This window comes from Neophocaena asiaeorientalis, unplaced genomic scaffold (assembly GCF_003031525.2).
Source record: "Neophocaena asiaeorientalis asiaeorientalis breed wild unplaced genomic scaffold, Neophocaena_asiaeorientalis_V1.1 scaffold601, whole genome shotgun sequence".
NCBI lineage: Eukaryota > Metazoa > Chordata > Mammalia > Artiodactyla > Phocoenidae > Neophocaena > Neophocaena asiaeorientalis.
The window spans coordinates 2,173,794-2,186,144 of NW_020174793.1; the positions used below are offsets into that span (position 1 = coordinate 2,173,794).

Sequence of the window (12,351 nt, forward strand, 5' to 3'; positions counted from 1 at the left end):
ACCAAAAAAAAAAAAAAAAAAAAAAGTGTTTTGAACTTGAACTAACCTACATACAAGAAAAACATACTTTAGAAAAGTAATATTTCATATATTGAAGCATGCCCGTACTTGATCCTCCTTTCTGCATTCTGGTAAAGTATGCTGCCTCCATTTACTTTATCTTTCATGGATTTAAATTTACTTCGGAGTCTTGGGAGAGAAGTAAATTCTCTGTAAAAGTATAAAATATGTGCAATAATTCTATCTACTGAAATTCTTATAGGGAAGGATGTCATAGGTTTAACATAGTTGGGAAGTGGCAAGAGCAACATCAAATATTTTACTGGGTATCTCATGTGAGTTAGGCACAGTGCTATATACTGGAGATTCATCAGAGAATAAGACTATATGGTCCCCTCATGGCACTTACAGTCTAACAGTGGAGACAGATAAACAGTGCAATTGAGTGTGCTATGTGCTGCAGTAGGAAACATATTTGCTGCTATAGCCATGTACAGAGTGTTACAGATTTGGGAATCAGAAACATTTCTAGGAGGATGACTATTGCACATTCTTTTGGCTTTAAAAAATGAAAATTGTATCAGAATTTATGCCTCTCATTTTGACTGTAGCAGCATACTGAATTAGAATTCTGTTCATCCACATGAGGTAATTAGAAAGCAAAATTATGGCAACGAAAAAGTATGTAAATTGGTGAGGATTGGCAGGGGAGTGACTATTTTAGAGGACGTTGTTATTATGGTTCAATAAATTACAATTCTTATGACAAAGAAAAATGCAGTCAATAATGCATATCTAATGTGGCTGTAAAATCCAGAGTTGAAGAAAAATGTGTGGATCAGTTGAGATTTAGGAACAAAGGTAAAGGCAGGAAAATATCAGTTAATGGTAGCAAAAGAAGTTTGAGATTAAATGTGGCTTTAAACAATACATCCAGGGAGATGTAGTGCTATGAGTCAATAAGCAGGTATACTAAGTGAAAAGATACATTAAATTAATGGTTAGTCTTGCGTGATTTAGAGAATCTTTGCTCATTTTAAAGTACTGATTTAGAAGACATGACTACGAATGAGAAATATGAGAAGGTTAAGGAGTTATCAAGACATGTCAGAAATAGTTATTGACAGTAAGAAGACCAGGGAGGACTTTGAGAATCTGGACATTTATAAATTGGAAGTTGCAATGATGGCTATCTCTAGGCATAAAGAAAATTGTCTATTGTCAAGACTATTTTCAAATTCTACTTAAAAAACTTAGCCAAAGAGATGATCCTAAACAAAAATTTAGTGCAGTCCTGTTATTCTCAAAGGCATGATCTAGAAATGGCTAGTTTACATGTCTGATAGTAACAATAATGGTGTGAGTGTGCCTAAAAATATAGCAGAATAAATTTTTGCTAGTTTCACCCACAAGTGTCATTGGAAGGATGGATCCTATTAAATGGAAGGGCTATTCACTTGCTTGGCATCTTGGGTACAATTGTTCTTTACAAAAGTGGGTGAGGAATCCAAAACCCCAGTGGCAATGGGTGGATGAGGAGGAATCAGCAAGATAGTAGAATCTAGGTGAAAATAAGGTGGGAGGCTCAAGTACCGGTGAGAAGCCACAAGCTGTAGGGTGACTCCAAGGACTTTTAAGAACAGGAGTTCCTATGGCAATTTTCAGATGTTTGTTTGTATGCTGTGCCTTTCACTCTATCTCCCACTGACATTTCCACAAAGTCTTCCTTGTATATGTATATACTTGACATTATACAAGCCATTTCTGTTTTAATCTTTAGAAAATATTTTATGATGAAAACATATAAGCATAATCAAATATAGAAATGATGGTATAAACCATTATATATGGGTCTTTTTAACTTGTAGGGATCACAGGAAAGAGGCTGAGTCCCATATTTGGAGTAAATATAAGATAAAGTAACAGCTGTAAGATACAAGAAATCAAGGAGACCAGAATAGCCACAGACCTTAGGCTCCCTGAGAAGCTGGAGAAATATAGGGATGGACTTCAAAGTTCCACAGGCTGTGGAATACAATTTCAGTTCAAGTGTACCTATATCTCAGGAGTCTGGCAGGCCCTAATTGATATCTAAATGGAATAAACAAACAAAAATTTCTGTCTATATTGATGGATCATATAACAACTAGTAAGCTTTGAGCCTGATTTTCCCCATACTCTCCCTAGCTCTATAAATACCAGAAAGTAGAGGTGAGGGAGAAGATGTATGGTGAAGAGGTCGTATATCCAGGAAAGGATATTTCTAGATATAGACAGAAAAATGAGACCCTGTTTTCTTGATATGTAGCCTGAAGCCCTTATCCTGAATTCCCTGAGTGCTTTTGTCTTCTGAATGGACAGAAGTCTGTCTTGGTGGGGAAGGGGATATTTGCACAAGGGAAAGCATAGCCCCTGGATATTTAGCATTTATTTTCTCTTTCACTTAAGTTTAAGTCTGTATAAGGAGAATAAGGTGGGGATAAGATGGCTGTTTTACTTTATAATCTTGGTAAGTTTCTTTCACAGTACAAAGAAAAAAAATTCTCCATTCTCAAGATCATTAAGGAGAATTATGGCTAAATATACTTTAGTTTTGTTATTGGCATTTCTTTGGAAGTGGTAGTAACAGACATAACATGTGCCAAAATTAGTAAGGATTCTAGATTCAGACCCCAAGCTAGTGGAGTCATAAAAACAAAGTTTTCTTCATTTAAAAATACTTATTTGGGAAAAATAAGTTAAATTAGGAAATTTCTTTGAAGTTTTTGTTCCACTTTCCTGATTATATATATATATAAAGAAAATATGCAGCTAATCTGAATTGGGAAATGTAAAATAAAGTCAAATATTAAAATGACCTGAAGAAGTGATGAATATGCTAAATAAACTCCCAAATTTGACTCATATTTTTAGGTGGGAAGCTATTTTGTTTGAGTGGAAATAATTTGTAGCCATGTCTACAAATGACAATTATTTTCCAGCATTTTTCTTGTTCTTCATGCTTCTATTCCTCTTGCTTATTAATAGAAGCTGTGATATCTTAAAAGTATTACTTTTAAATCTGGACTTCTTAAACAAAATCCCAAGAAGTCCAAGTTCTCTTGGACAGTCTCAAAGAGCAGTGAGAAATTTCAGTACTAGCGAATTCTATTTATCTGAATAGATTCAATTTTAATGTGTTTCCTGTGACACTGTCATATATGGTTCAATTCCATCATTCTTTCACTATAATCTTGGTCACTTTTGAAGTCCCTGATAAGATGTTGTGGTGGGGAGACCTTCTTTTTCTCTTAACACCTTTGAACCAAATTTCCTTTGTTATTGTACCTTTCTCTGGTAATATCTTGTCCTTATGTATGTTGCTGACACCTCAATCTGTGGAATCAAGTAAAGGAGTAAGATTCATGCTTCCTTAGAAAATGGGTTGGTCTAATTCCAAGCTCTGCTGTTTTATCTTATTATCTTATGTTTTTTTTTTGTGGTTTATTTTTTTGAGAATAAATTGCATCTAGTATATAATATCTTAACTATAAAAAGGAATAGTTTAATGGATTATTTATGGATCAAGCCTATGGAACAAATCCATTTTTCTCCATATTTATCACATTTAATCATTTTCACAATCTGGAAAATTTCTAAGTGAGGACGTTTTCTTAATTCATCCATCTTAAACTGGACTTGATATAAAACATGGAATATACAATCCCTGCACTTTAAACCTCAGGCATTAACTCCTAGTTTCCAGCTTCAAATTTACATACCATGTATATTTCTAGTGATCTCTTTTGATTTTACAAGCAAAGTAACTTGGCCAGGACAAAAAGTTAAAATAAATTTACTTTCCTTTTGATATTGCAATTAATTGTGGAAGTTCTCTCTTGCCCTGATTAGCAGGAAATCCTCTACTGCAAATTTTCCAAGAATCTCAAGAGGCAAACTTAGTCTTAATACAGCAAGCTTACCTCAAATTACCTCATGGAAAGAGAAAAAATTAGTGTGTTGACATGTCCCTAATTTTGTTAATTTTTTTTGTGACAGCCACACACAATTATGTTTAAAAAGATGGGGCTCTTAAGAGTGGTGCCACTCTTGGTCTGGCAGTAGTTTTTTGGGGATGTAGTAGGAATCAAAATCTTCTCCCTCTGAGTACCATAGTAGCCACTCCATATTTGTGTGAACCTCCCTCCAGAAGGTACAGCTCTTTCATTGCATGCAGATCCTTGCCTAAGGCTGCAGTAGTTCTCCTCCAACTCATACTTAGAAAAGGGGGCTCCAAGCTTGCGTCCTTTGGGTTCCATCTCTTTAGTAAATATTCACAGCTACTGTTCCTAATCATATTCCTGTACCATTATGCCTGTGTCAATAGGAGCTTTCATGGTTAATCACCTGCCCTGTGAAAACCAGACCTTCCCAGGAGATTCCAGGCTCTATGTTAAGCCTCAATCATCAATCTGAAGTCCCCTTTCCCTCACAGGGCACTTTGTGTCATTCCTGCCAGTAGGTCTCTAACTGGGGATTAGCCCATACATCAGAAGTTCTAATAAGGTTTAGTTACAAAAGAACAGGCTTTGAGGTCTCACTCCATTTGTTATCAGCAGAATCCTTTCTTAGGAACTAGATTTTCCTTCTCAGGGACATAAGGAGGTGAGACCATTTCAAGGAAATAAAAGAAAAAAATCCTCTGTCAACATGTACCTACTTGTCATTATTTATACAACTAAGATGGACCATGTTAGTGATTACCCCCTCCACAACAATGTATTCCAGGTGACTTGTGCTGTCTTCATTGAGACAGAACTGGCAGGCAACTTTTAAAGATCAGTTTCTTCTGTTAAAATATTTAAAAATTCCACCTTACTAGGTGGAATTCTTCCAATAACAATAAGAAAGACAGTAGCTGTTTTTCAATGAGCACTTCTTATGTGCTAAGCATTTTACACAAATTATCTTACTTAATCCTTAAAATAATCTGTATAATATGTTATCATTATTTTTGCATTTTTTTTGAAGTTAAAATGAAACTCAAGTTAAACAACTAGCTCAAAGTTACACAACTGGGATTTGAACTCAAGTCTGTCTGACTCAGAAGCCGGTTCTCTTTTCCCATTCCACCACAACACATGGGAAGGCCAGGATAGGAAAAACACACAGCTGATAGTACACACTTGTGAGTAATTGCATAAAATACCTCAAGTTGGGTCAAAAATTAATTTATTCATCCACTCTAGAAATGTTAGGGATAAAGAGATGAGTAAGACAGAGGCCTTGCTTTCAATCATATATAAACAGCTTGGGGAGACAGTCACATGTAAAGAGGTGAGCAATGACAGAAGTAGAAGTGGCAAATGCGAGCAACAAGGAGGGTCATCCCACCTGGGAGCCCTATGCCGAGGCTCATGTATTCTCCATGTGGTATGGTATTCCTTTTCTCACCTGAAAGGTGCCTGAAGCCAAATGGCTCTTCTAGGCAGTCATATGCTTTTATCTAGCTCTTTCTTGCATCTATTTGCCTCTCCAGTTTGGGAGATTGCTTGCTAGAGTTCTAATGACATTAGATTGATTCTTGGATGGTCCATCACCATTTCTGGCCAGACTGCTACCCTTAATCATTGAAGGGTATCTTTGCCTTAGAATACAAGTTGTGAGGATGAGGGGAAGGATGTGGAAAGAAGAGGACTAAGAGAAGGATACAGAAGATGGCACATCTGCCCTCCCCCCAAAGATCAAATTCAATACCCACGCGGATTAGGACAGATTTGAGTGTGAGTGTTTAATTGTGAGGATGTCTATGATCCATACCAATCATAGTCTGTAAGAATTGCTACAGTTTGTGCCTTAAGATATTCTTCATGGGAATTATCTAACTTAAAAATATATTCCATTTATAACTTTTTCACTTTTTAGCTTCAGAATTTTAACACTTTATATACAAAGTGCTGTGTTACCATCTCTGATAGTTGAACAGCCACCTAAATGATGCTTTTCAGTCAAATATTATCATTGAAATTAAAAAAAAATCTGCTATAAATAATATTCCACTAATGAATCAGTATGAGTTTAAGACAATAAATAGAATCTGATGTTATGGAAGAAGAATTTGAAATTCAGCCAATTCAATATATTGACCACATATTTTAAAATCAGAGACAAAGCTGTTTTTCAAAAACAAACTGCCTAAACATTTTTATATTTGCAGATCTCTTGCTGGCACATAGCAGGATGACCATATGTGAAATGTATCTATTTTGGAGCTTGCTGTCTCTCTCCATGGTCTCTTTCCTATCCCCTGTGCTGACGCTAGCATTTTTTCTTCTTGTGTTTCTTTGCTAATGGAAAGTCTTTATACTCAAACTATGTGGTCCAGTCTTTTCCATCTGCCAGGACAGTTTGTCTTTGGGAAGAGAATGTCAAGACTCTCTAAGTTCTGCTTGTCCTGACACTGTTTCATGAGCCATTTTTACCCTGTATTCAAATTGTTGTTGTCTTTCCTACCCATTCCCTTCTTGTGCCTTGTGTAGCTGAAACTGATTTTGATTGCCTTGGATTCCCCACTGCAGGAAGGCTGTTTCTAAGATACAGGTAGAAAAATGATTGAGAAAAAAATAGGTATGTTAATAGGTCTTTATACACCTTTTAAATTACACATCCTCACATTAGCAATTTTTTAGATGAGAGTCTATCCAAAGAGTGAAAAAACACTGACCTTGTAGCCCATGACTTCAGACTCGTTGGCTAATGGTCTGACAGGTTCCCAGTCCAGAGAAAGCTGAGAGCCTTGCTGCTCCCACCTGAGGTTGTTAGGTGCTTGACTGGGGGCTACAAAATAAAAAGCAAAAGTGAGTGGATGAAGAGTCTTAAATACATTTATTCACTTAAATCCTTGTATTTCAGTCTTTTCTTGTGTTCAGTCTTTTCTTGTGAGTACATCAGTCTTTTCTAGTTGACTGGCACCATAGGCTTCTTTCCAGCTAGAGTCAGAGAAGGAAGGTTTTGCTCCAGGAGTGTCATTTTAATAGCTACTCTGCTGAGTTTTTGAACCTGAATCCTTTTATCTCCCTTCTGTGTCAAAATCGCTTAGCCTTGTTTCACAGGAAGATAACCCTTATCTACTATGAATACAAAATTTTCTGAGCTAGTTTTGGAATTCAGATCTAAGCATGAAGCAAGACTATAAATCAAAACTCCTCTTCAACTCTGCTTTTTATGTACCTCACATGGCTTTCAGAAATGTTAAAAGATGTTTCCCTTTTGTCTGAAACAAACAAAAAGCCCAGGTCACTTACGGGATTTCTTTGTGGTTGCACTCACTTCACTGCTAGGTGGCCCATATCCAGCTCCATTATAAGCTCTCACTGTGAAGTGATATAATGTATTTCCTTCTAATCCTGTCAGGATGACAGATGACTCATTCCCCCTAGTTTTGATGGTTTCTGCTGCATCTTCTTGTTCCATGTCTTTCCTATAGCAAATCTGTCAACATGAAAGATTAATTTTAAAGTTTCTTCTGTGCTTATGATTGTTGATGTTTTTTCCCCCTTTGGATGTTTCTCAAACCCATCCCTGGGAAATCACTCCTGTATCATCCAATTAACAGGTTCTACTAATGAGGCTAAAATCACTATCTTGGCCACTGCATGATTTGCAGCTGTGTAAACTACAGCAACTTAGCAAAGCAATGAAAGGTGCTACCTTGTAACCTGGTAGTATGAAGAATCATTCAAAGAAATTGAAGAAGTTCTTTTCTCATAGGTCATCAGAACCAGTTCCCATTCAAAGCCATGGGGCTTTTAATGAATTATTTGAGAAAGAGGCATGAGAAATATTTCCTCCTGGGCCCCACACAAAGGTGGATCACACAGCTGGATGGATTTAACAGAGGAGAGACGACAGAACACTCATGATAATTTGGAATGGTTTAAATGCAGAGAAATGGCTTTGCTAGGATATGGGAGGGTGGCAGAAGGGAACAGCTCTTTGTCAAAGCACAGTTTGTGCATTGAGGTGATCTTCCCTGGTTATGAGCTCTTGGAGGCTGGTCTCATACAGATCTTGATCCCTTTATGAGACTCAATAATTATCTCTGTGTACCTAAAGCTTAACCTTATTCGGACACTGGAATTTAACCATGCAAAAAGGCACAAGAAAGTAGTTTTTTTTACCCCTACTTATTTACTGCGGTAAAAACAATGGAAGAGTGATTCTTCTTTCTCCAATTAATTACTGTGGTGAAAGAAGTGGACTGCTGCATACATTTCATCATCCTTCAAGTGCTTTTTCTACTCTGCAGGCTAGAAAACCAAACATCACATTTTCCAGATTCTGGCTTACCTAAGGTTGATGCTACAAAATTTGGGCAATGAGGAGTTTGTTTGGAACTTGAGATATTCTGGAGCATGCCTAGGACTACCGGTACCTTGGGGCCGTAGGAAGTCACTGTAGGCTCCTACCTCTCAGGAAAAAAACATTTGAGTCACTGTACCATATTAAAATGCATCTACCAGCCTAGATGATGGCTAAAGACAAAGGGTGTAAGAAATGGGTAGAGGGGGAAGAAAGTTACAAATTATAACTGCAGCCTTATGAAATGAAGACTGTAAGAGCCATATTTTCTTCCTTATACTGTTTTATATCTAAATATTAAATAACCTGGGTCCCTTCCTTTCTTGTGATAGAGTGTTGTGGGTAGGTAAATTTCTAATGTAGTTCATTACAGGAGATGGACAGACTGACTAATGGAAATTTCCTTGGCTTTCCCTTTTAGGGAGATGGTGGGTACATTTTCATTTGTTTAAGAGATATTTGCACAATGGAGCATTGTCATTGCCAATTGTTGCTTTTGGGGAGTTGTTGAATGGGGAGAAGGATGTATATGGATGTTGAGTAACCAAAGGAATATGGTACTTTAGCTTTCAGCATCCATTTCACCCTCATTCTAGTGTCTTCCTGGACTTAAGAGATGCAAAGGTAAAAATCATACTTTCAAGACTCCCTTGCAGTTAGGGCTCTGAATATGTTTTAGGCTTAACCAGTCAGATGCCATGCCTAGAATTTGAAAGTAAAAATGAGATGGAGAGTGAATTTCTACAAATTCTGTTTCTTTTGCCTATGAGTTTAGTAATGGAGACATTATTTTTCCTTTCCCCTCCACCGCCTGACTGTAGCAGCAAAAATGAATGGCTTATTGTCTAACCATTAGCTTTATGGGAGTCAAGGAGCCAGGCACAAGACATCCATCTTATTGGTGCAAATTACAGCAAACATGGCAGGATTCTGGAACAGGCAGTAATAGCAGAGGCTTCCAGATCACAGAGGCTTCCTGAATGTGGTGCCATTTTGTTCATGGTGGCTTCCAAACCATGGCAGTAGAGTGTGAGACTAGGGCTGGAGAATTCCTGTTTTTAGAAGACATCAGTGTCTTCCTGGTGTCTTAGTCTTATTGACTAGCTTTAACAGTTACTTTTGCAAGATCACCCTGGAGTCTGGTAATTTAACTCAATAATTCTGTAAACCATTTAATACTTAAAATAAAACACTTCTTACTTAAACTAGAGTAATTTAGTTCTTTGCAATTAAACACTGCCTGACACACCTACACAGATCTTGAATATGAATATATATATATATATATATATATATATATATATATGTTTAATAAGATAATCATAATCAAATTTCTATTTCTCATCCCTGTCTCTTCATAGATTTGACCTGGCATACAGCTGAGTGACTGAACTTCAGAAATTTGTTTGATTAAGCTGAAATGCTCTAACACTGCCTTCTGTACTATGTTTGCCCCATTAGTTCCAATTCCAAAACTAACTTATCTTGCTTGGTCTCGAGCATACTTTTAACTGAAGAAATCTAAGTTATTTTCAAACTACAAAATTTGATGAGATGTTGTTGGATGAACAAATGTGTATCTTTCTCCTTCCCAGTGACATATCTGATTTCTAGGTCTCTGCTTCAATTTAGGCAATAATCTAGCCAATTTTCTTTAATTGGCTAGATTATTTTAAGTTAGTTAAATATATATATTTGAGGGAGTTGAGTGTGATTAAATTCAGCAAATTACAGATTTTGATACAAACACAGATTTCAATACAAATTCTGGACTTCTAAATATTGAATTTCTTTTAACATCTTTGTTGGAGAATAATTGCTTTACAATGGTGTGTTAGTTTCTGCTGTATAACAAAATGTCAGCTATATGTACACATATATCCCCATATCCTCTCCCTTTTGTATCTCCCTCCCACCCTCCCTATCCCACTCCTCTAGGTGGTCACAAAGCACCAAGCTGATCTCCCTGTGCTATGCAGCTGCTTCCCACTAGCTATCTATTTTACATTTGGTACTGTATATATGTCCATGCTACTCTCTCACTTTGTCCCCGCTTACCCTTCCCCCTCCCCGTGTCCTCAAGTCCAGTCTCTATGTCTGCGTCTTTTTTCCTGTCCTGCCCTTAGGTTCTTCAGAACCATTTTTTTTTTTTTTTTAGATTCCATATATATGTGTTAGTATACGGGGTGTGTTTTTCTCTTTCTGACTTACTTCACTCTGTATGACAGTCTCTATGTCCATCCACCTCACTACAAATAACTCATTTTTGTTTCTTTTTATGGCTAATATTTCATTGTATATATGTGCCACATCTTCTTTATCCATTCATCTGTCGATGGACACTTAGGTTAAATATTGAATGTTTAATTTTCTGATGAATCACCACAAAATTTAACATCCCAAGTAAAAGATAAAATGTTTGGAAGTAACTGATTGTGAGAAAACACAAATACTAGCTGCATCAGGTAAAACCTGTGATAAATCTAAAAAATCCACACATTATTTCTCTTTCTGGCATATTGAAAAAAAGAGCTGGAGAAGTTATGACCTTCACAGTGAAATAATAATTTTATTTACTACATTTTTTTTTGATGGAGGATAGGGTAAATCAGAAAAACAGAAAAATATTTGGAGTTTAACATCGTGCTTATTTAGTGATTCTTAACTTGGAATTGAGATAATATAGTATTCATAAGTCACACTGCACCTCTGAAAGTTGAAAGTTCCTCTTCATTCAATTTATTTCTTCATGATTCAATTCTATCCTGATGATAGATTTTATCAACCTATAAACTTTGAACTCTGTATGAGATCACTTGAAATGAGGTTAAAAACATTTAAAAAGATATAAATATCTGAAACTGGAAGAATAGGTAACCTGCTATTTTATCGCCCTCACACAATTGGGGATTTTATTGTGTTTATCCCTTCCTGTATTTTTATTACATATAGTTAATATAATTATGTAACTACTTTTCTTCTCTAACATTATAGTCACATATAAATATTTTCCCATTTTTTATATCAATACTAAAAGTCTATCATATGCCTTGTGTACCAAATATCATTTAACCACTTTTCTATTGTGGAACATTTGGGTAGCTTCCAACTTTTGCTCTCTTAATTAAAATGTTGCCATGAATATGTTCATGTACATTTTTTTCCACATATTGGAATAATTCCCCAGAATAGAATTCCAGACAGGTGATTATGGGGTCTAAGATTATTGAAATTTTTATGATTTTGATACAAAAATGCCACACTGGTTTTCAAATAGTTTGCACTAATTTTCACTTCCAACAAAAGTGTATGAATCTGAGAGATACGCCAAAATGTTGCAAGCTCTAGGCACATCATGGTTTTGGAGTCAGAAGGCTTAAATTTTAATCTTAATTTTGATATCTATAAGCTTCATATAATGGGACAAGTTACTTAACCACTGAATCTCTATAAACTTGTTTATAAAAACCTCAGTTTTATGAATAGTTTTAGACAGCTCCCTTATTGTCACCCAACTACTTGAACTATTTTGTTTCTTGATGGCTTAACATTTCTGATTTCTGTAATTTGTGTTTACTTTTTTGCTATCCTTCATATTGTTTTGTTTTTTAACTTTGTTCCTCCAAATTATGTAATATTAATAGTGGCAGGCAGGAAGCATGAATTCTGAGTCAGCTGATAACTTTAAGATTGTAGATTTGAACCTAAATCTAGATGGTTTTTCTTAGTAGATAACCTATTTTTTTCCAAAGTTGATTCTCCATAATGATGATTTTAACTAAGCAGATAGCATATTCAATTATCTGATGTGATGATTCTAAGATATCCATGTCATACACAGTCTGGCTCCCTTACATGAATTTACAGGATCTAAAATCCATGAATGCTGCTATATGGAGTCAGTGGTTGCTGGATGAACTATGAACTTTCCCCTACTTCCCAGTCTTCATTCAGTCATATATATAATCACTGAAGAATTCTTACTAGTATTTTATATTCTCCTGTCTGATT

General features: G+C 35.9%; 1 protein-coding gene across 1 annotated transcript in view; it reads right to left on the bottom strand.

Moving 5' to 3' along the window:
- The window catches only part of CNTN5 (contactin 5), a 504,363-nt gene that overhangs the window by 6,302 nt on the left and 485,710 nt on the right, over positions 1–12,351 (bottom strand). The window contains exons 19-20 of the mRNA XM_024760353.1: positions 7,284–7,470; positions 6,704–6,816 (exon numbers count right to left, since the gene is read on the bottom strand). Of these exons, the coding sequence (XP_024616121.1) occupies positions 6,704–6,816; positions 7,284–7,470 (300 nt within the window). The remainder of the gene's footprint in view (positions 1–6,703; positions 6,817–7,283; positions 7,471–12,351) is intronic.